This window comes from Eumetopias jubatus, unplaced genomic scaffold, assembly GCF_037043125.1.
Source record: "Eumetopias jubatus isolate StellerSeaLion01/CBP00866 unplaced genomic scaffold, mEumJub1_p1.0 scaffold_13, whole genome shotgun sequence".
Taxonomy (NCBI): Eukaryota; Metazoa; Chordata; class Mammalia; order Carnivora; family Otariidae; genus Eumetopias; species Eumetopias jubatus.
In genome coordinates this window covers 52,878,840-52,904,454 of record NW_028274819.1, presented here as the reverse complement: position 1 = coordinate 52,904,454, position 25,615 = coordinate 52,878,840, and the positions used below count along the sequence as shown (strand labels likewise).

The 25,615-nt window shown below is 38.3% G+C and overlaps 1 protein-coding gene and 1 pseudogene across 1 annotated transcript; one reads left to right on the top strand and one right to left on the bottom strand.

The window, feature by feature from the left end:
• Window positions 1-13,107: 13,107 nt before the first annotated feature.
• LOC114218722 (olfactory receptor OR51C1-like) lies at window positions 13,108-14,052 on the top strand. Its single transcript, XM_028115960.2, is given in 1 exon segment — window positions 13,108-14,052. A coding segment is annotated over 1 exon segment (945 nt).
• Window positions 14,053-23,615: 9,563 nt separating this feature from the next.
• On the bottom strand, window positions 23,616-24,567 carry LOC114218785 (olfactory receptor OR51C1-like; annotated as a pseudogene).
• Window positions 24,568-25,615: the final 1,048 nt, after the last annotated feature.

Genomic DNA, 25,615 nt, shown 5'->3' with positions numbered 1-25,615 from the left:
GAACATTGGTTATTATGCCCTTTGTTTGTGTGTCCACTAATCATTAAACTTGGGTTATTGAATGGTTTAAATCCCTCAGTTTGCACTGGAAAAGAACCAGATGTTCTCCTAACAATATACCATCTCCTGCAGCCCTGCTCATGGACCAGTGCTCTTTAGATTGGAATGCTTAGCATGGCTAGCAAGGTTTTCACATGCATATCCCTGTAATTGCCTGGGCATCCCCCTTTGCTTCTGTATCTTGGAAACATCTGTTTGAATTGTGCATTTTCTTCCCCTGAGTCTCAGTCGTTTCATGGCAACCTTACCCAGGGCTGTGAAAATGTCTACCCCATCTGTTGAAGTGCTTTCTGTGGGAAGACTATTTTTCTATTAGTCCCAAAGATCCTAAATGGATAGCATACTTTATCAGGTTTTGGACGAACTCCTGGAATGAACTGTGTCTTTCCAGACTTTCCTGGGGATCTAGAATCTTGTGACAGAAGAAAAAAAAAATTAAACAGGATAATTAAGGCCTCTGCAGCAATGCTAATCACAATAAATCATTCTCTTTTTCTGTATAGCAGATCTTTGCAAGGCAATGTCCTCTTGGCGCATAGCTTTTTAATGCCAAGAAGTATGTTTAATTAGTTACTGTTCTTGAAACTACCAACCCTCTCAATTTGCCAGTAATTGTGTAAGGTTATATTAATGGCCAAAGGTTGGAGGCTACTTATGAGTATCCACATTTTTAACAGAAGCTGTCTGCCAAACATGGTTAATGTCTCCACCACAGAGCTGAATGTATTAGTGTCAGTTTTAGACCAGTTATCAGAGCACCCTAGTGCCTTTGTAAGATTGCAAGGGACATACAAGGGACTCACAAGATTTTGTGTTCTTTTTTAGTTGCTTTTTGTTTTTTGTTTTTACTAGACCATTTTTTTTTAAAGATTTTATTTATTTATTTGACAGAGAGAGACACAGCGAGAGAGGGAACAGAAGCAAGGGGAGTGGGAGAGAGAGAAGCAGGCTTCCCACTGAACAGGGAGCCCAATGCGGGGCTCAATCCCAGGACCCTGGGATCATGACCTGAGCTGAAGGCAGATGCTTAATGACTGAGCCACCCAGGTGCCCCTAGACTATTCTTTTTAAAAATTTTTTTTAACTTAAATTCAGTTAACCAATGTATAGTACATCATTAGTTTCAGATGTAGTGTTCAATAATTTATCAGTTGTGTATAACACACAGTTCTTCAAAGAAGTTTAGGTTCACAGCAAATTGAGTGGAAGGGACAGAGATTTCCCATATATCGCCTGTGCCCACATATCCATAGCCTCCCACCATTACCAACATCCCCTACCAGAGTGTTTCATTTCTCACAATTGATGAACCTTCACTGACACATCATTATCACTTGAAGTCCATAGTTTACATTAGGGTTCACTCTTGGTGTTGTGCATTCCATGGGTTTGGACAAATTTATAATGACCGTGTATTCACCATTATATAGTATCACATGGAGTATTTTCATTGCCCTAAAAATCCTTAATGTGCTGCCTATTAATTCCTCAAGGACTCTTCCCTAGCCCCAGGCAAGCCACTGATCATTTTACTGTCTGCATAGTTTGCCTTTTCCAGAATGTTACATAGTTGGAATTATACAGTATGTTGCCTTTTCTGACTGGCTTCTTTCACTTAATAATATGCATTTAGGTTTACTTCCTGACTTTTCATGGCTTAATAACTAATTTCTTTTTAGTACTGAAAATATTCCATTTTGTGGTTATATCATACTTTATTTATCCGCACCTACTCAAGGACATCCTGGTTGCTCCCAAATTCTGACAATTATGAATAAAAGCTACTGTAAATATCCGTGTGCATTTTTTGTGTAGATATGTTTTCAACTCCTTTGGGTATGTATATAAGGAATGCAATTGCTGGATTGTATGGTAAGAATATGTTTAGTTTTATAAGAAACTTCCAGACTGTCTTCTTAGGTGTCTGTACCATTTTGCATTTCCACCAGCAATGAATGGGAGTTCTTGTTGCTCCACTTCCTTGCCAGGATTTGGCAGTGTTGTCAATGTTCTGGATTTTGGCCATTCTAAAGTCATTATTGTTTTAATTTGCATTGCCCTGATGACATATATGATGCAGAACATCTTTTCATATGCTTGTTTGCTGAATCACTTTCTTTTAAGTTATCATTTTGTATGCGTGTGTACAAGTTAGCAACACTCCCAAGATATTCTTAATGCCCAGGGACAGTCATGGACTCTGAACCAAATACTATTGCACTAGCCTCAGTGAATGTATTTATTCAGCAACTCCTTTCCTACCTGGTTCAATGTCATGATTTCTGTGACACTGGCAAATGCCTGGTGAGCAAACTCATGGGTGATCCATTAAATGCTGCTTCTCTCTTACTTTTACCCTGTGCAAAGCTTTCCTTTATAAACTTTACAGCTAGCTGTTCAGGGGTCAGAAAGCTCTTGAATGAGACTAGACCCCTGGAATCTCCAGGATTTTTCTTTGGTGCAGTAAGAGTGAAGCTAGACTGCACAGAAATTGCCCTTCATGGTCTGTTTTTCAGGGCACAAAGGGTTAGTGGGACACAGGTGCGTAGAGTTCTCTCCTAGGAGTTTGATTCTCTTTTGGGAAAATGGCTCTTACCAGGCAACTTCTGGGCCCCTTATAAAGGCTGCTTTTCTGAGAGCTGATACCTGAGTATTCTCTATGAGTTTTCTTGGCAAAAGAGAACTTTGGTGTTGGTTTAAGGGGACAGGACTGATCAGGGAGTGTTTCCCTAGCCTTAGGACAGAAGGATCTTTCTTCCCATAAGTTTGTGAGGTTGAGATAATCTCTCTCTCTGGCTTTAAAAGATTCTCTGCTGCCACCTGGGATGACTCTTCAAAGAGCAGGGCATAGGAGCAAATGACCTACCTTTCCAGGCTCAAGATTTCTTCTTTGCATGAGATCAGTGTTTTAGTGCATTGAAATCTTTTCTGAATACATCAAGAACTGTGCAGTCTTCAGATAGTTTATGAAACCAACAGGTCAGAGGAAATTGGTGAACTTGGTAGTACATATTCAACTAATTCATATGTTATATATATTCATGTATTATATCAATATAAAAACAATGTAATAAAATGTACATTAAAGTCATGAAGTTATGAGCATTCAACATATTTTAAAAATTGATTTCCTTTTATTTTTTATTATTTTTTATTTTTATTTCTTAAAGATTTTATTTATTTATTTGACAGAGAGAGAGGTAGTGAGAGCAGGAACACAAGCAGGGGGAGTGGGAGAGGGAGAAGCAGGCCTCCCACTGAGCTGGTAGCCTAATGTGGGGCTTGATCCCAGGACCCTGGGATCATGACCTGAGCCGAAGGCGGACGCTTAATGACTGAGCCACCCAGGTGCCCCCAAATTAAATTCCCTTTAAATAAGTAGTGGCAAGACAGAATTTGAAGTCAGAACAGAGTTTAATTCTTGGATTTGCCATTGTCATGTTGGATAAATGTGAGGAAGCAAATGATCCCTCTGAGCCTTGGTTTTCTAATCTTAGCTTCAGTTTTCTCAAGTGTAAAAAGGAGCTCATAAGACCCAGTGCATTTTGTGATAGTGATGGATGCAAAGCTTTGTAGTGGGGGCAGTTATATGTTCTTGGTAGCCTGGTTACAAGGATGTGTAAGTCATACAAGCCCTTGTCTTGTCTTGGAAGAATTCTCCATTGGGAAGAAAGAGACATTTAAGTATATCTTTCCATGAATAGTTATTTAATATTTGCTCATTAGTTTTAGTGCAAGAAGACCCAAGAGGGGTTAATACTCATAGAATTAAAAAAAAAGTTATTCTTTTCCCACAAGCTTTACTAATGGGGTTTCCTGTATTAGAATAGTCCTACTCTGTTTCCCTTTCAAAAAGAGACCTTTAGAAGCATGCGAAGGAGTGGAAAGAGGATTCAGAGAAAGAAATACAATGAAGTAAATTGTTTGTTACATAGTAGGCATTTAATACATTATCACTATTGGTATTACATAGAAGACTAGTTTGGATACTTAGATAATCCACTGGGGTCTCTTAATTTATTTAACTATAATAAAAAGAGCATTAACTTGAGACCCTGCTTCCTCATCTTCAAAATAAAGAGGATATGATTTAAGGTCCTTACAACTTCACATAGAAAAATTTATTTTTATCACCGGGTCTGTCTTTGAGCAAAGTCATAGTACCAAGGATAAATACCAGATTTTTTTTTTTAAAGATTTTATTTATTTATTTGAGAGAGAGAGAATGAGAGATAGAGAGCACGAGAGGGAAGAGGGTCAGAGGGAGAAGCAGGCAGCCCGATGTGGGACTCGATCCCGGGACTCCAGGATCATGACCTGAGCCGAAGGCAGTCGCTTAACCAACTGAGCCACCCAGGCGCCCAGATAAATACCAGATTAATCAGAAAAATGTTAGCTGATCTCCTGTTTTAATATATGCCCATATGGTTATGAACTTTATTCATAATTCGAAGGGGCTGTCAGGAATCACAATATATGCCTGATATTAAGTGTCTAAGGGCCTATTACTGTTATCAGATACAATGAATTCATTCATTGAACAGATACTCTTAGAAACTGTTTTGCCAGGCATTTTTCCTGGCTCTGAGATCACAGGTCTGAGAAAAACTGATGAGAGCCTTGTGTTTTCTTACCTGGGGGTTATTTTCCCTTAGTGGCATGCCTCTGCGGTCCCATCACTAGGTGCTGCTACTGTCTTTTTTGAAAATACTGCTATTCTCCAGTGCTCTTTCTTCTGACCTCCTTTTCACTGTTCCTGTGACTTTAAACCAGAACATCAGTTAGACAACTCATAAGCCTTATTATCAAGGCAGGAGTCCCTTTGTAGGGAAAGTAAAGGTAAGTACATAATCCAGTTCTTGCATGGAGGTCACAGGTGAAAAAGTCAGGTTTGTCTTCCAACTGAGGTCCAAGCATTGACACAAAACTCATGGATTTTATTTTGTTATACATTGCCCCTCAATTCAAATTTTCTAACCATTAATTTTTTTATTGAACTTTTTTCTCTTTTCTTCTCTTCAAAGGCTGTCTTCATGTAATGAATTATTCCCACTCTAGCCAAAGCCACTGCCTGTTCATATAACAGAATGAAACTCATCAAGTTGACTTACACTTAGATATATTCCTTCCCAGAGTTATGGACAGATGTCTCTTCTTAGAGTACCAGATCTAATTCTAATTCTGTCCACTGCACTCACTGACATTTTGTAGATATTTAAATACTTGTTGAGTGAATACATACATGAATGAATAAAAGAGGAGCGTATACCTTAAAAACCAAGCATTATTTCTGTAGATTAAAATTAGGGTGTCAGGAAACTTAGGACAAGAATCAGTATAGAAAGTATGAACATAAGAGATTCAAATTTCATGAATTCTCAGGAAAAGTTTTGAAAATGGAGAACTTTGAAGATGAGGAAACATATATATTTTTTTCTTTGAGTATAGTTGACACAATATTACATTAGTTTCAGGTGTACAGTTAGTGATTTGACAAGTTTATACATTATGCTATGTTCGCCACAAGTATAGCCACCATCTCTCCTGTTACATCGCTATTGCAATATTACTGATTGTATTCCTTATGCTGTGCCTTTTATTCCCGTGACTTACTCATTCCATAGCTGGAAGTCTGTATCTCTTTCTCCCCCTCACCCATTATTCCAATTCCCCACTCCCCTGCCCCTCTGCCAACCATCAGTTTGTTCTCTGCATTTATAAGTCTGCTTCTGCTTTTTGTTTATTCATTTGGTTTTTTTTTAGATTCCATTTATGAGTAGAATCATATGGTATTTACCTTTCTCAGTCTGACTTATTTCACTTAACAGAAAACTCTCTAGGTTCATCCATGTCATCTCAAATGGCATGATCTCAACCTTTTTTAAGGCTGTGTAATATTTTAGTGTGTGTACATACTGCATTTTCCTTATCCATTCATCTATTGATGGACACTTAGGTTGCGTCCATATCTTGGCTATTGTAAATAATGCTACAATAAACATAGGGGTGCATATATCTTTTCAAATTAGTGTTTTCATTTTCTCTGGGTAGATACCCAATAATGGAGTTATTGGATCATGTTATTTCTATTTCTAACTTTTTGAGGAACCTAAATACTATTTTCCAAACAATCTGATTAAAAAATGGGTGGGGGACCTGAATAGACATCTTTCCAAAGAAGACATCCAGATGACCAACAGACCCATGAAAAAATGCTCAACATCACTCATCATCAGGGAAATGCAAATCGAAACCACAATGAGATATCACCTCATACCTGTTAGAATGGCTAAAATCAGAAAACAAGAAACAACAAGTGTTTGTGAGGATGTGGAGACAAGGCACCCTGCCCCCTCAGTGCACTGTTTGTGGGAATGTAAATTGGGAAACCATATGTTCAAATTTTAAAAACATAAATGTATTAGAGAATGTTTTTAGGAAAGCAACAATGTTGACTTATGCTTCAATAAGAAATTACATATCATTTTGCATGCAAGAGTTATATGTATACTAATAAAATTTAAAGTATATTTCTTTTCCTTCTTTATAAAGTGATATAATTCACAGAAAAATACCTAAGTATACTTTTTTCTTTTTTAATCTTACAGGCAATACTTTTCACTCCTTTTTAGCTGTGCTTTCCTGTGAATTCAACATCATCAAACACAGAGGTCCATGTATTTTCAGATTTTTCTTTTGTTTATAGACTTATGAAACAATGCTTACTCATGACTATCTGAGCCAATGTTGAAAATAATAGTCTGGTTCATCTGATCTTCATCAGATAAACCAGAATATTTGAAAGAGTAAGTGATTGAGTGTTCTGCCAAAACCACATGAGCTCATTGAGGTTCTGTTTGAGAATGTTTCTGATTGATATTTCACTATAACTGATGTATTGTGGCTTACATGTAAAATTTAAGATTTGTATCATTCAGGTTGATATTGTACCAAACAGGGAACTGCAATATATTATGTAGCCTCAGACAAGATGCCTGAAATCTTCAGTTGCTTCTCAAGGATGTAGAAATGCCTTTTTCTAGGAAAGGAGAAAGGTTAAATTCCATTCTGTGCAATTTCTATTACGTTATTTAGACTTCAAGGCTTTAGAATGCCTGTAAGATCTTCTGTGGCATAGATTCTGCCTCCCTATTTAGCTGTACTTGCCACCTGCTCTCTCGTTTGTACACAGGGTTCCAGACGTGCTGACCATGTTACTCCTGGTTTTCCAGTGTTCTCTTCTCCCATGTCTCCATCAGACCGGGTGCTGACCTGGATAATACATTCTCTTTCTTCTGTGGTCTCACTGTAATTATGCCCTGTTGTAATCAGTGAGTTTGATGCCTCTTTCCTCACTAGCTTGTGAGCCCTGGGGAAAGTGACTCTGTCCTATTTTCTGTATTATCAGTAACAAAATCCTGGAATGCGATGGATACTTAAAGTGTTCTATGAAAGAATCAATGGAGCTTTTCTCCCCCCATGAATGAAGAGGTCTCTTAAAAATGTACAAGATTCACACAACTGATGTTAGAGGAAGATACATTCATCTTCTGGGTGTGGAGGTAAGGTAGGGACAGGAGTGAGCTTGTACATAGAGCAGGTGTTTTGTTTTGGAATTTTTACTCACAAATTTACTTTTAGCAAAATTTTACCATGATACAAGGTCAAGCCTCTATAATACTAGTCCCTGCATGGAAATGACAAAAGTAAGTGTAGTAAAGTAGAAAGGGAGGGAAGTCATGAGGTAGAATGAACGCTTGGGAAACTATACTCTAGGGGCCACAGAGAAGTCCACCGGGGGTTTTCTGATTAGGAGATTTCATGCAGCCTGAGTCATGGCTCCTTATATATGCTATCTATCCCTGAGGAGAAAGCCTCCCCAGCTCCTCAAGCCCTTTTCTGGCAAACGGGGCAGGAAAGAACAAGCTCCATACTTTGTAAGTAAAACTGCTGAATTCAGGGAAAACAGCAAGCTTTACACACACTGGTTTCCTTCAGAACGAGGAAGATCTAATTCATTGCAAAAAGCTCTCCTTGGCTTCTCAGGAAAACTATGAAAAGTTTTTTGCTGAAATCTGTATTCAGGTACATTATATTCTGACTGATGGGGTTCAGTCGATCTGTGGACCACATATCTTGGTGCTTGGAGCAGGTTGTTGGCATGTCCTTGCAATTGTGAGTTTTCTGGTTAGTTGTTCTGCATTTCAAAATCATTGAACAGCTGTCACCACCCACCACCCCATCCCTATTTACCTTTCTCATCCCCATTTACCATTGTTAAATGTTTCCCATGTACTAGTTAGCACGTTAAATCCTTCACAAATGCTATCTCACTTAATCCTTACAGTTAATGCTGTTGGTAAACTTAATTTTACAGAGGTAGAACCTAATATGAAGTGCTTCTTTGGAGAACCTCAGCTAGCTGGTGGCAGAGCCAACATTTTTTTTTTTTATTATGTTATGTTAGTCACCATACATTACATCATTAGTTTTTGATGTAGTGTTCCATGATTCATTGTTTGCGTATAACACCCAGTGCTCCACGCAGAATGTACCCTCTTTAATACCCATCACCAGGCCAACCCATCCTCCCACCCCCTCCCCTCTAGAAACCCCAGTTTGCTTTTCAGAGTCCATAGTCTCTCATGGTTCATCTCCCCCTCCGATTTCCCCCCCTTCATTCTTCCCCTCCTGCTATCTTCTTCTTCTTCTTCTTTTTTTTTTTAACATATAATGTATTATTTGCTTCAGAGGTACAGATCTGTGATCCAACAGTCTTGCACACTTTACAGTGCTCACCATAGCACATACCCTCCCCAATGTCTATCACCCAGCCACCCCATCCCACCCACCCCCCACCACTCCAGCAACCCTCAGTTTGTTTCCTGAGATTAAGAATTCCTCATATCAGTGAGGTCATATGATAACATGTCTTTCTCTGATTCAGAGCCAACATTTAAAACTATATTTGCCTTACCCTGCAACCATATTAGTGACTTTCTGTAATTAAAGGAGAGAGTTAACTCAAGGTAGTCCTGCACAGGACCTGCGGAATGCTCTTACAATGGGACTGGAATATTGTTTTCGTATAAGAGAGAATTACTATCAAGAAATGAGGGAGGCACATAGAAAGTTACCCTAAAATAGTAGCACAAGTCTTTCATTAAAAAAAACCCAACACACACACACACACACACACACACACACACACACACACACCCCTCATTTTATAGGACTAAAAGAGTTCACTGAGATTCTTCCAATAGTCACCTGTGTAATCTGAGGCCACACAACCTGAATTAAATGCACAAGGCTGTAATGTGTTGAGATCCTGATATATTTCCAGAATCCCTTGTCGGTTTACAACTCTTGGATTTAATTTTATCAAAAAATACCTATTGATTTCCCACACTGCACAATACAGGGCATGGTAACAGGAATATAATGATGAAAAGCAATGGTCTACCTGCCAGTAGCTGATTTCAGTTGGAGAGGCATATTTTCAGATAACTTATGATCATGCAATGGAATTAATGCTATTCTAGATGTATAAATAAAAAAGAATGTTACTCCAGAGGAATAAGTAATTATTTCTGCCTTGACGTAGAGAAAGTGATGCCACAAAATGCTTCCTAAAGATAATATACTAATGTTGAATTTATGAATGGATCCATGGAGCAAACAACATGTCTAAAGAATTTAGGCTCACTCAAAGAAGAGTGGGAGGTATATGAATTAAACAAAGCACAGCCCTGTGAAATAACTTGCTATATTTGGTAGTTTGGTGAAGTAGGAAAGGTCCAGGCTGATCATATCAAAAGGTCCCTTGGGTAGGAAAGAGGTTGGGCAGCAGGAAAAGTAGATTTCAGTCAGATTGGGAAGATCCTTGACTGCTGTAATAAAGGGGGAAAGAGTTTTGACTTCATGCTGAAGGCAATGAAGGCCTCTGTATGAAGATGTATTTTTGAGAGATCATGCTGGCATCAATATGGAGAAAGTATGTAAACACTTGAAACTCAGGGCAGGGAAATTACATATGAGAAAATTGCTGTAGTTCCTGCAAAAACTAATGAGACTGTTATTACAATAGAGGTGATAGAAGTGGAGGGTAAGGATGGTCAGTCAAAGGACATTTTAGAAGTCAAACCCATAAAGGTTTGTAGATTGGCTGGCTTAGACAGTTGTGGTAGGCAGCATTCTAAAAGGGCCCTCACGATGGCTGTCCTCTATGAGTACAGTGCAGTATGCAACCCACCCCTTGAGTGTGAGTGGGCCTCTGAATGTGATGGGATGTGTTGCGTTGTATATATATGGCAAAGAGACTTTGCAGATGTCAGTAGGGTTTGTGATGACTTGATGTTGAGTTAATCAAAAGGGGGTTTATTCTGCTGGGCCTGCCCCAATCATGTGAGCCTTTAAAAGAGACAAGAAGCAGCAGAGAGATTCCTCTGCTGGATTGGAAGTTGGCCCCTGTCATGTGGTGAGAGGTCTACATGACTGGGTGGACGGCAGTCTCTGGGAGCTGAGAACAACCTCCAGTCCACGGCCAGCCAGAAAGAGGAGACCTCAATTCTATGCCACAAGGAATGCAATGCTGCCAACAGCCTTGATGGGTCTGGAAGGGACGCTGACCTCTGGATGAGCACAGTCCTGGCTGAAAGCCAGATTTTAGCCTTGTGAGACCCTGAGCAGAGATCGTGCTGATGCTCTGCTCAGATGTCTGACTTGCTGAAATGTGAGGTAATGAATGTCTTGTTTCGAACCATGACTGTGCTAGGTTTTTATGCAGCAATAGAATGCAACAGAGTATGCTTCAGTCCGAGAAAAAGCAAATTTCAGTGATAGGTGTGAACCATTTAAGAGAGAAATGAGGATAGACAAATGTTCAGTAAGTTGTTGGTAAAGGGAAGGAGATATGTGCAACAGGAAAGAGGCCATGTTATGATTAGGTTGAGAAAGAAGTTGAAATATTTATAGACTGTGGTAATGGCACAAATGAAAATAAACACATTTTAATAAAGAAGGAAAATTGGTGGGGTTATTTCACAGGGCAGAAAGACATCTATGTATTTTTTATTTTTTCAGTGTTTAGAAAAAATCCAAATTCCTTACCCTTTGATGGTGATAAAATAATTCTGTACTGGATTCTTGCTACCTTTAAACACTTTTAGCACTTTGTATCTCAGATCTTCATGACATTTCTAAGATATCTGAAATGACACTTGGACATGCTTAGGATACTGTCATGGTGATTTTTACTTATCATCCCTGCACAAGTGTTCTTCATGTGCTCAAGGAAGCCTCTCTTGACCTTTCCCCGACATGATGTTCTAATATAGTCAACCTGTGTATTTTAAACACAAACTCATTATTTTATATATCACATTGCATTTTATTTGCTCATTTACATTTTTGTTTTTCTAAGTATCTTATCCTTTTTTAAGTATCCTTGATGGCAGGTGCCATGTTTAATTTGGTTCTGTATCTCTCTATTGGTTTTCAGCATGCATTCAGTAATTTGATGTTAAACTATACAAATATCTAGAATTGATTTAGAGGCAACATAGTAGGTAGGGTTGTCTTTGGAAGTGAGCAAGAGTTCTTCTTCTTCTGAATCATGTAAGAATGAAGAAGAGAATCTTAGCTGTGGAGGAAGAAGGGAATATGAAGAAGAATATGAAGAAGTTATTAACCAGCAGTCATTGCCAAAATCAGACTTAGATAATATTTTCATCTTTTGTCTCAGCTCAGACAATAAGACCCATGACTAAGGGGGAGTGGCATGCAAATAGATGTGGGAGAGGAAGGAAAAGAAATGATTATATAATATTTTAAATTTAATTTTTAAAAATATAATAGCTGGCACTAGGTGACATTTATATCACAGTGAAATACCCCCTGAGTTTTTCATATACATTAACTAATTTAATCCTTATAATAATTCTATGGGGTATGTGTGTTATTATTACTTTAGAGATGGAGAAGTTCAGGGCACACATAATTTAGGAACTTATCATGTGAGTAACTTAGCCAATATATGTATCAGTCCATGTTGTGAATGCATCAGCATGTAGAATATGCAGTCCTAAAAAATTGATTTGGGATGTCAAATAAAAATTTATAACATCCAAGTATCCATAATACCTTTTTTAAAGATTTTATTTATTTATTTTTTTAAAGATTTTATTTATTTATTTGACAGAGAGAGACACAGCGAGAGAAGGAACACAAGTAGGGGGAGCAGGAGAGGGAGAAGCAGGCTTCCCGCTGAGCAGGGAGCCCGACGTGGGGCTCAATCCCAGGACCCTGGGATCATGACCTGAGCTGAAGGCAGACACTTAACTGACTGAGCCACCCAGGCGCCCTTAATACTTACCTTTGAGACCTTCTGTACTCAAATAGTTCTGTTTGTAATTATCTTGATGGCTTATGCTAGTTATGTGATATGAAAGTTAATTAGATACAGTTCAAGTTATGATACTACAAATAAACTGTATGTCCATACAGGATATTATTACAACTACTAACAGCTACCAGATAGTAGGGGCTCAACGAATGTAGGCTATTATGACTGGAGATATTCAACCTACTTCAAAAAACATATCCAGGAGATGAAGAGAACATTCTTTTTGGAACCTCAGAAGCCAATTTACTTGATTGACTATATCAGAATCCCTACATGTACTGTTTGTTGTTCATCTAAGATTTCATACAACCCAATATACATATTTCGAAAAGTATTGACTGTATCCACGTAAAGTCAGGAAGTGATCTGCTTAACAATGATTTTAATTAAGATGGTCATTGCTAGATTTGTTTATATACAAATTCTGTATCCTCACATAATTGTTCATTTCCTGTTTTCTGCTTCTTTATTAGATGTGATCTTAGTTTCCTTCCTTTATTTTTTAACCAATCTTCATAAACTCTTTCTATAATACAGATGTTGTCCTTTATAAATGTTTACTAGGTGAAATAATTACTTTCAGGTCAAATTCATTTTAAAGAAATACAGTTTATCATTGCAGGATGCAGTTTGAATTCAACATGTTAACTTTCCAGAATACCGCGTCCTCTTCCATCATTTTCCTGCTAACTGGTGTTCCCGGGCTGGAAGCCTTCCACACCTGGATCTCCATTCCCTTCTGCTTTCTCTACATAACCACCCTCTCGGGAAACAGCCTGATCCTCTTTGCCATTGTCACCCAGCCCAGCCTCCACGAACCCATGCATTATTTCCTCTCCATGCTGTCCACCACTGACCTCAGCCTGTCTGTATCCACCCTAGTTACCATGTTGGGTATATTCTGGTTCGACGTCAGGGAGATCAGCTTTAATGCCTGCTTGTCACAGATGTTTTTCATTCAACTTTTCACTGTCATGGAATCCTCAGTGCTGTTGGCCATGGCCTTTGATCGTTTTGTGGCCATCTCTAGTCCTCTTAGATATGCCTCTATCTTAACCGACCTTAAAATAGCACAGAGTGGAGTAGCAATCATCACCAGGGGGACACTGATACTGACTCCTATGGTGTTGCTTAAATGATTGTCCTTCTGCTGCAGCCACATGCTGCACCACTCCGACTGCTTCCACCCTGATGTAATGAAGCTCTCGTGCACAGACACCAGGATCAACAGTGCAGTTGGGTTGACAGCCCTGATCACCACTGCTGGAGTGGAATCCATCATTATTTTTTCCTATTTTTTAATCATTAAGACTGTCCTCAGCTTTGCATCTCCAGAAGAGAGGAAGAAAGCCTTTAGCACATGTGTCTCACATATTGGGGCTGTTGCTGTATTCTATATTCCGTTGATTAGTCTGTCCTTTGTACACAGATTTGGGAAACAGACTCCACCTTACGTACATACGCTGATTGCCAATGCCTACCTGCTAATCCCCCCTGTGCTGAACCCCATCATCTATAGTGTGAAGACCAAACAGATACGCAGAGCTGTGCTAAAAGTTCTCCAGCCCAGTGCAACAAAGGAATAGATGGGTTTTTCACTTTTTTTTATTCCTTTTTATTGTATAGATGAGTAAAATGCCCCTCATAGAAGTTAAAATGCTGAGACTTATGTTTGGGATAAAAGCATCTCAAAAGATCACTTTATCTTTAAGTAAGAAGACCATGAGCTAAGAGAAAAATTTAGGCTACAATTATCTATCATTATTTACTCAGGCAACCACAATGATATTAACATTTATTCATTTATGATAAAAGGTTTTCATTTACTTGGATAACCAAAATGTTTGTTTTAAAGAAGAAGGCAGGAATAAAAAGTGTGTTAACAATAGCCAGTTACTGAATTTTATCATCTAAATCTGACACATGAAATTGGCATTGCCCATGGTTATGGAATTGTTCCAAATATTTTTACTTTTTCTCTGCCTCAGACCTCCATAACCTTTTATATAATAGCTAGTGTTATCTTCAATACATGTTTTACTGCTTTGTCAGTAACCTGAACTTTTTTGATCAAATGTTCTTACTTTCCCCCAGCTCTTTAGGGAAGATTTATAGCATAAGCAGCCTATGAAAAATAACTCTTCTTTTTTAAAAAAATTAAATTCAATTAGCCAACATACAGTACATCTTTAATTTCAGATGTAGAGTTCAGTAATTCATGAGTTTTGTATAACACCCAGTGCTCATCACATCAAGTGCCCTCTTTAATGCCCATCACCCTGTTACCCCATCCCCCCACCCACCTCCCCTCCCTCAACCATCAGTTTCTTTCCCATAGTTAAGAGTCCCTGATGGATGGTCTACTGCTCTGATGACTTACCATTCCATTTTCCCTCCCTTCCCCTATGATCCTCTCTGCTGGTTCTTATATTCCTCATATGAGTGAAACCATATGATAATTGTCTTTCTCTGACTGACTTACTTCGCTCAGCATAATACCCATCAGTTCCATCCATGTTGATGTAAATGGTAAGAGTTCATCCTTTCCATAGTTTGGCTATTGTGGACATTGCTGCTATAAACATTGAGGTGCAGGTACTCCTTCAGATCACTACATTTATATTTGTTTCCTGCCATTCTGACTGGTGTGAAGTGGTATCTCATTGTAGTGTTGATTTGTATTTCCCTGATGCCAAGTGATGCTGAGCACTTTTTCTTGGCCATTTGTATATCTTCTTTGGAGAAATGTCTGTTCATGTCTTCTGCCCATTTCTTTACTGGATTATTTGTTTTTTGGGGTGTTGAGTTTGATAAGTTCTTTATAGAACTTGGATGCTAGCCCTTTATCTGATATGTCATTTGCAAATATCTTCTCCCATTCTGTAGGTTGTCTTTTAGTTTTGTTGACTGTTTCCTTTGCTGTTGAAAGCTTTTTATCTTGATGAAGTTGCAGTAAGTTCATTTTTATTCTTGTTTCTCTTGCCTTTTTCTTGATTAAAACTCTCCACAGTATAGGGATAGAGGGAACATACATCAATATCAAAAAAGCCATCTATGAAAAGCCCACAGTGAATATCATTCTCAATGGGGAAAAACTGAGAGCTTTTCACCTAAGGTCAGGAACATAACAGGGATGCCCACTCTCACCACTGTTGTTCAACATAGTAGTAGAAGTCCTCAGCAGTCAGACAACAAAAAGAAATAAAAGGCATTCAAATTGTCAGAGAAGAAGTCAAACTCTTACTCTTTGAGATGACATGATACTTTATGTGGAAAACCCAAAAGGCTCCACCCCAAAATTGCTAGAACTCATACAGGAATTCAGCAACGTGGCAGGATATAAAATCAATGCACAGAAATCAGTTGCATTTCTATACACTAACAGTGAGACAGAAGCAAGAGAAGTTAAGGAGTCGATCCCATTTACAATTGTACCAAAAAACCATAAAATACCTAGGAATTAAACTATCCAATGAGATATAGGATCTGTACTCTAAAAATTATAGCACACTTATGAAAAAAATTGAGGAAGACACAAAGAGATGGAAAAACATTCCAGGCTCATGGATTGGAGGAATAAATATTGTTAAAATGTCTATGCTACCCAAAGCAATCTACACATTCATTTCAATCCCTATCAAAATACCACCAGCATTTTTCATGAGCTGGAACAAACAATCCTAAAATTTGTATGGGAACAGAAAAGGCCCCGAATAGCCAAAGGAATATTGAAAAAGAAAACCAAACCTGGGGTCATCACAATACCAGACTTCAAGCTCTGTTACAAAGCTGTCATCATCAAGACAGTATGGTACTGGCACAAAAACAGACACATAGATCAGTGGAATAGAATAGAGAACCCAGAAATGGACCCTCAACTCTATGGTCAACTAATCTTCAACAAAGCAGGAAAGAATATCCAATGGAAAAAAAGACATTCTCTTCAACAAATGGTTTTGGGAAAATTGCACAGCCACATGTAGATGAATGAACCTGGATCATTTTCTTATACCACACACAAAGATAAACTCAAAATAGATGAAAGACCTAAATGTGAGATAGGAATCCATCAAAATCATAGAGGAGAACAAAGGCATTAACCTCTTCGACCTTGGCTGCAGCAACTTCTTGCTAGATATGTCTCCAAAGAAAAATAACTCTTCTTAATTCAACACAATCCGTATGGGTTTTTTTTTCAGAAGTACTAATGTCATGTCTAATGGTTAATAAGTCTGTTTTGTTTTTGACCAATATAATCTCACAAGTACCAGGAACCAGAGGCAGAGATATTTTAATCTGGTTTGATTTGTGATGCTTTATTGGACCTTCTCTTCAAGGAATGTTGAAGTGGGTATGTTAATCATGCTCTAGTTAGGAAGACAGAAATCATACCAGTGGTTAACACTGGGAGTATTTAATCCAAGGAACTTGATAAACATGTTTAGGTGGACTGAAGGCACAAAAGGAATACAGAAATAATAGAGGTAATAGCTGCAGGATGTCACTTCCACCCGTATGTCTGTGAGAACAAAGAGGAGTTTGAAGTTATGAAAACCTAGAAGCTTGGTGGAAGGTCTTCCTAGAGCTGACACTCACACCCATATGAGAAGGTACTATCCTGCTGGTTGTAGTATCTCAGGAGCTGAGAGAATGGATCACATAGGATCCAAGACCTAAACCGCTGTGAAGGGGCACTTTATAGCTGGAGCTCATGCCTTAGGAGCAAAGCGGTCCCTCAGGGACCTGAGAGTCAGATTCCTGAAAAGCACCCCACTGGTGTCTGGTTCTGTTTCTTCCAAGGAAGGATGATGAGATTTTGCTGGGAGTGTGGGAGAAAAAATAAAACTAGAATGTGGAACCAGTGATGTTGGCATTGTTGTGTGGCATTGACAGGAATAACAAGCAAACATGCTGGGATACTCATCCTTCCAGTAGCTTCCAGTTTCCTTTTAGCATATTCCAATTAACAGAACATAGCAGGAAACCAGCCGGCAAGTGATAATCGTGCTTCCTGATTTCCAGCTTTCATATCAAAGCATAGTAACGAATAGTGATTCTAGAGCTGAGATACAGTATTTTCATAGCCAGCATGGTGGAGTAATATACATGTAACACAGTTAAGTTTGATATAGCCATGACAGGGGCTGTCTTAGTTGCTCTAATCTGGACTGCTGATTATAGCAAAAGTATCTAGTAATTACAGGCAAGTGCTTCCACGGTTCACCACATATTTCTACATATAATCTTCTGGAATGCACCTAGTTGACGATTTCCAGGAAACATTGGACTTGAACTATTTGTTACACCAAATGTACCTACCTGACATATATGAAACATTTTTTCCAGTAGAGCAGAATACATCTTCTCAAACACATAGGGAACATTTTCTGGGATCAATCATATGTTAGAAAACAAGTCTTAAGAAAATTACGTGTCAGCCTTGTTAGGGATTCTGAGGCAACTCAGATCTTTTGCCTGGATGCTACTGCTCACGTATTTTGTTTCCTCTTGGGGAGGGGAGTTGTTCTTAAGATTGTATGCCTTCTCTCTCTTTTTTTTTCAATGTTTGTGGTTTTGCCTTTTTTAAAAATTTTAAGTAGCTTCCACATCCAGCGTGGGGCTAGAACTTCTGACCCTGAGACCAAGAGTGGTATGCTCTACCAACTGAGCTAGCCAAGGGTCCCAAGATTATTTACCTTCTCTTGATCCTGCAGCGACAGGCTGGCTGCTGCTAGCCTCTCATCACTTTCTCTAGAATGGTGCTTCTAGTTCAGTTTGTGTGCTTTCTCCCAATCCTGCAGAGTCCATCCATTGTTCTTTGTGTGTTCACTGGCCATCTGCAAAAAGCCTGCACAGTCTACCCATGGGGATGCATATAGGGACCTAGTCACAGAGGATGTATGGTGAGGTATATGCAGTACTGAGAGTGTCCATAGGTCAGATAAGGGGTCTGAGGTAAGGCATCCCCACTAACTTGTGGGAAGTTTTCCCAATAGAATCCACAAAGTGGTTAATAGGATCTGTACCTGCATCCCTTCTATGAGTTCCAAACCCTGGCTGCAATGCTCCCAGCCTCTCCCTGTCCCTAAATCATGCAGATCACCTCACTATTCTGGATGGGTTGAGAAAGACATGGGCCTTTTTGGCAGCATCCTACACAGATGGGAAAGCTAGATGCTCCCTCACTATCCTCTTACTTTTCCCTGCAGAAGAGGGGATCTCTCTTGGCACTTAGTTGTGCCATCATGGGATAGTGTGATGCAGGTAAGGTGAAACCATTCTTATCCTTTCCAATGCATCTATTTCCACTTTTTTTGCTCCAGTGGTGTAGTGGAACTTCTCCACTGGACTCCTGGACTCCCATAAAGTTACTCTTGTCTGTGGGTGACTATCAAAATCAGTGTTCTTTGGGGGGAAGGTGGTAGAATCAACTATCTTGCTTACATTCATGATCTTGATCCAGAGCTATGTTGTCTCTCCAGACCTCTTTCATATAGTCTGAAGAGACCTGGAGCAATAGGACATCCCATAGGGTATCACATTGCCCATTATATTGATGCAGTGATGAAACCGTGCTAATCAAGTGGGATGGACACGAAGTACACTGCAGAGGGTGGCTGGCAAACCTACAAAGATGCAGAATCCTGCCACATTGGTTACAACTATTAGTGGCCCAGGGTTCTGGAGCATGCTAGGACATCTCTGTCACCACAAATGGAAAGTTACTGTGTCTTGCTCCCACCATGAGGAGCATGCACAATGCTTAGCAGGCCACTTTGGGTTCTGAGGCATGCACAATGACTGTGCTTCTCTCCCCATCTCTTTCTACACATAATTAGGTGTGGCCTTGCTGACACTGAGCTTTTCTTGACCACCAAGAGGATCCTCAGACATTTCTATGCATTTTCTGTTAAAGGGTTAGCGTATCTGTGTATATTCCTTCTGAATAAAGATGAAATCTCTAAGTATTCATGGGCCTAAGGACTATGACTGGTGAAGAAATGAGGCTGTGGTCTGACCTTACCCTAACATGTGCAGACAGTTGTCAGCAGCTTTGCTTTCCCCTCCCTTCCCTCCACATTCATGTTTCTGGGGCATAAGGGAAGGTACTGTAAGATATGCTACATGTATAGCCTGATATGGGGACACTTCCAAAAATATTCTGGATTTAATATTCTGTTACTTAATCTACTGTATGTTGTGTGTTAGCACAGGTGTGAGTGTTTGCAGGTGTGGGTGCACATACATGGGACTATTTTCTGTCAATTCATAGCCACTGAAATGATGTCTTTAGAGATATTTCACTGTATAGTCTTCCATATATTGAATATATTCTGTTCATATTTTTATGGCTATTGTTTATATAATATAGACTTACCACATCCAGTATCAAGAGGAAGGGATGACATATCCTGTCATGGAAAGGGAGCGACAATACATGACTAGTTCTTCATCTGGGCACATGGATTCTCTATTTCTCCTGTATGTTGGCGGAACTATTCATATTTATTTTTTCTACCCTTAGGCAAATTACTCTGTGGCCTAAAATGTGGCACAAAGAAGGTCAGGTTGTGGCCAGTGGGACAGAGGTAAAATGAGTATTTCAATGGAATTCTCCAGTCTAACCCGCAGAACTTGGAACATCCCTTAGAGTAGCCTCCTTCACGTATTCTGCATGTATTTTGAGCTGCAGTTTCATTGCTCAGTGTTATTTTATCCTTGTTCTATCTTTCATGGATTCCTGAAATTTACAGATCACTGATTATACGTATATACCAGGGTTACTATTAATTTAATCTTTATTCCAAATGTATTTTCTCCTTTTCCTAGAATGAGAGTAGTTTGGACATATGTGCTCTCTCCACCTTCCTTATGTAATCTCCAATCTTCTTCCTTTTTGTAAAATATAATAGTTTTGTGATAGAATTCATATATAGTACAATTTTCCTATTTAATATGTAAAAGTTTAATGATTTTTAGTATATTCACTGAGTTTTGCAATTATCATTACAGTAAATTTTAGATCATTTTTATAATCCACAAATGGAACACCCTATCTGCAGTCTCATCTCCATACCTTCCATCCCACCCAGCCCCATGCAACCACTAATCCACTTCTGTCTCTGTAGATTTGCCTGTTTGAGACTTTTCATATAAATCGAATCATATACTATGTGGTTTTTTGTTATTGGCTGTTTTCAATTAGCACAATATTTTTAAGGTTCATCCATTTTGTCTTTTTTAAATTTAAATTCAATTTAGTTAACATATAGTGTATTAGTAGTTTCAGGGGTAGAATTAAGTGATTCATCAGTTGCAGATAACACCCAGTGCTCATTACATCAAGTGCTCTTCTTAATGCCCATCACCCAATTACCCCATCTCCCCACCAGCCTCCCCTCCAGCAACCCTGTTTGTGCCCTATAGTTAAGAGCCTCTTATGGTTTGTCTTCCTCTCTGTTTTTATCTTTTATTTTGCCTTCTCTTATGTTCACCTGTTTTGTTTCTTAAATTGCACATAAGAAAGAAATCATATGGTATTTATTTTTCTCTGACTGAATTATTTGCTTAGCATAATACCCTCTAGTTCCATCCACATAGTTGCAAATGGCCAGATTTTATTCCTTCTGATGGCTGAGTAATATTCCATTGTGTATATATAACAAATACATGTGTGTGTGTGTGTATATATATATATATATATATACACACACACCACATCTTCTTTGTCCATTCATCTGTCGATGAACATTTGGGCTCCTTCCATATTTTGGCTATTGTGGACATTGCTGCTATAAACATTGGGATGCATGTGTCCCTTTGAATTACTATTTTTGTATTCTTTGGATAAATGGGTGATAGTGCAATTGCTGGGTGGTTCTATTTTTAACTTTTTGAGGACCCTACCTACTGTTTTCCAGAGTGGCTGACTTCTGGGCATTGATTTTGTATCCTGTGATTTTGCTGAATCCTGCATCAGTTCTAGCAATGTTTTTGGTGGAGTCTTTCAAGTTTTCTACATAGAGTATCATGTCATCTGTGAAGAGTGAGAGTTTGACTTCTTTGCTGATTTGGATGACTTTTATTTCTTCTTATTGTCTGATTGCTGAGGTAGGTTAAGGACCTCTTGTCCTGAGCTGCTTACAGGATTTTCTATTTATCTTTGTAATTTTCAAGCTTCTCTATAATATGTTGAGATGTTGACCTATTTTTGTTGATGTTGAAGTGGGTTCTCTCTGCCTCCTGGACTTTTTTAAAATGTATATTAATGTATATTGTTTTTTTATACTCTAATTAATTTCCAGTAGTCTAATCATTATTATTATTTCTTCTTTTGTTGTTGATTTAAGACCAGTTTGCTCTTTTTTTTTTTTTCCCAGTATTTGAATGTGGATGTTTAGGTAACTGATTTGAGATATTTTCTTTTTCAATAGAGGCATTATGGCTATAAATTTTCCTCTAAGCACTCTTTAGCTTCACCTCACAGTTTTGGTAAGTTGTGTCTTTATTTTCATTCATCTCAATGTATTTTCTAATTCCTTTTGAGATTTCTTTTTTGGCCCATGTATTAGGAGTGTATTGTTTAATTTTCTAGTATTTGTGAATTTCCAAATTTTTGTTATTGATTTATAATTCAATTCCCTTGCAACACACTTCTTTGGAGTTAATCCCCTGATTTACATGCATAGAATGGCAGGATAGCATATGGCCTTTTCAGCTTGCCTCTCTTATCTTGAATTCTGTTCCTTATGATAGAGCTAAGGAAAGGCTGATTGAAGCCCCAATATTCTCTGATTCCCATGCCTGGGATAGATCTTCTGCCATATGAGTAGGGCTGGGTGCATGAAAACAGCCACTGACCTCTTAATTGTACTCACCTAGAATTTAGCTTCCACAACTAGAGCTGAGGTGGGAAGAATGAAGAATATGGTGGTCTGCCCTTTCTGGGAGATATCATAGCCTTAGGCTGAGAGCTGGTGGGGATGAGGGTGGGGAGGGGGCTAGGGAACAAAGCCCTGTGTTCTTGACTACACCTATCTGGAATGGAGTTATCAATATACTGCACTGTGGGGGAAGGGAGGAGTGAATGCTGGCTCTGATTCAAGTGCCACCGACTCCCAGTCTTCTTTTTTTAAAAATTAATTTATTTTTTAAAAAGTAGGCTCCACACCCAGTGTGAGTTCAGACCTGAGCTGAGCTCAAGAGTTGGACACTTAATTGAGCTAGCCAGGTGCCCCGAGACTCCTACTGTTCTTACAGTAATTTAATATATTTTCTTGAATAGTAGTTTTTCTTTTGCTGTATGCACTTAGGGTAATTTTCAGAGAATTTAAATGTTTATATCCATGTCTATATAAATATTTACTGTTTATGGTTGTTTCCCTAAGGGAGAGTGTCCACAGATCTCTTCATGCTATCATTCTGAAAGCTGACCTCTCCAGTTTTTAACTTTACAGTTTAAACAACACATTGTGATGGTTTCCTGATCTTCCCAGGTTGGACTAAATGTTGTTCTTATAAATTCTATTAATCCTTTTGCTTATATCTATATGTTGTAACATATCACATAGTATATCAGATTTTGATTGGTTGCTTTCTTATCTACATATTTTACTAATTATGACAATATCTTCTTGTTTGTCTCTGCCACCCTATCATATTGTACATTGTCTAGCAATAGTAGACAGCAAATGAAAGAATGAATCAATGGTGATTAAATTGAATGTAAGAATAATAGAGAGCTGTGTCTAATTGAAAATTAAACAAAACTTAATAACTATTATATGTACTTTAAGAAAACAAAATGAGACAGAAAGATATGAGTTACTGTTTTAAGCATAATTTTGGAGGCTTGGTGTAATGGGCAAGGTGTTCATTTTAGCCATTGTCATTCATGCTTTCAAAACTTTATATTAAGATATATAATACCCATTATATTAGTATATTTTATTGCTTATTTCTAAAGAGTACATTAGTAATAGTTCTATTGAAAAAAATTTAAATTTCTGTCAAACTGCATCTCCTATCCATCCTACCCAGATATCTAGGTTTTTGGTGTCAGGCCACTGATAGAAGAAAGCATATTGATTAAATGCTAGGTCTTCAAAGTGATTACTAAGGAGTAGATTTTACTATAGACGTATTAGAGTCAGACCTCAGATCCTTTGGCAAAGAGGATTTTTTAAATGGCCCTATGGATCTGCTTGGTCTTCACACTATAAATAATGGGATTCATCACTGGTGGAATAAGCAAATACACATTGGCCATAAGAGTGTGTACATAAGGAGGTGCCTTTTTCCCAAACCCATGAACAAAGCACAAGCTAACGAGAGGAATGTAGAAGATGGCAACAGCACCTGTGTGGGAGATAACAAGTGCTGAAGGCGTTATGCCACTCCTCTGGGGAAGCAATGCTTAGGGTGGTCTTAATAATCAGAGTATAGGAGAGAAGAATACAGATGGCGTCCACTCCTGGAGTAACTGCAAGGGCAGTAAGTCCTAAAACACTGTTGATCTTATTGTCAGAATATGACAGCTGGATTATATCAGGATGGAAACAGTAAGAATGATGAAGCACATAGTTTTGGCAGAAGGATAAACATTTAGGAAGCAGGACCAGAGGCGTTAAGATCACTGTCCCCCTGACAAAGATGGCAAACCACACTTTGACAATTCTGGAATCAGTCAAGATGGCAGCATATCTCAGTGGGTTACAAATGGCAATGAAGTGGTCAAAGGCCATTGGTAGGAGCACTGAAGACTTCACAACAGTAAAGAGTTGAATGAAGAATGTCTGGCCAACACAGGCATGGAAACTGATCTGTCTTGCACTGAACCAGAATATGCCCAGCGTAGTGACCAGCATTGAAATACACAAGCCCAAGTCAGTGGTTGAGAGCATAAAGAGGAAATAGTACAAAGGTTCATGGACACTTGTCTCAGTGAGGATGACAAACAGGATTATACCATTCCCAGAGAAGGCAGTCACATACAGACAGCAGAAAGGGATGGAGATCCAGGTGTGGGCAGCTTCAAGTCCTGGAACTCCCATCAGGAAAAAGGTCAGAGAAGTGGAAGGGTTGTTAGGAAAAGATGACATGATTCCTTTGGAGAAATAATTCTTTTTTAAATAAAATATCCTAGAAGGAAAAATGAAAACACCATTCAGTGATTTCTTTGGGATTTCTATTAACTGTAACTAGATCAATCAAATTAGAGATTATTCTTAGGACTTTATCCTTTCCTTTTTGCTTCTCAATTATGATTTTTCTTTTTTCTTTTTTTTTTGCTGTATTGAACGTTCCCTCTATGATTTGTATTTCCTAATTTACAAAAGAGAATAGGAATTTTTTTTTCATCTCAGCAGTACTTTTTGTCATCTTCCACTTTAATCCAAAGTATTTTCTCTCCTCCCTCCTTATACTTCCTACTTAGAGAGAGAATTGTAGCAAGGTAATCTGAAAATGTCAAGAATTTAATGAATATCTCAAAGTAATATTAATTTTTAAAAGATTTATTATTTAATAAAGAATATATGTGGGTTTGAGTGTTTGTGTTGATACTAGTGCATTATCATGAAACTTTATCATACATTTTAAAGACATAATCTTTTCAGGAAATAATTTAAGGAAATAATTTGATACATCAGTTCAAAATAGCCTATTCATTATTTCTTGGTCAGTGGATCTTATCCTTGTCTTGCTAAGGTTGTTTCTAGTCTGGGGTTACGTTTCTGATATTGATTTTTTATTTTCTTATCTGTTATCACTGTAGTGTTGATACATAATTGTTACAGAAGATTTTTCCTTAGCATTGTCTTTGGCAGTTAGTCCCTTTCAGAGACAACTGTATTAAACTTCAAGGCTAAGAGTGAATGGTTTGTACAGAAGCCAGATATTAGATACTTCCCTCTGGAGTCTGGTGTTGTTGCAATCATTGCCACCTGTTACTTATGTGTAGCCTCAGTAGAGTACACTTACAGAGGGTATCTTCATCAAAGTAAATACACATTTGAGCTTTCAGCTCCACCATTAGGTAGCATCTGAAATGAGACTTATGTAGATGAGGTCCTGGGTAAGTTTTCTTCTCCTTCCTTTCTTCTTTCTCTGTATTGACTTAACTCTTTTATGATCTAGTCCCCTTAATGT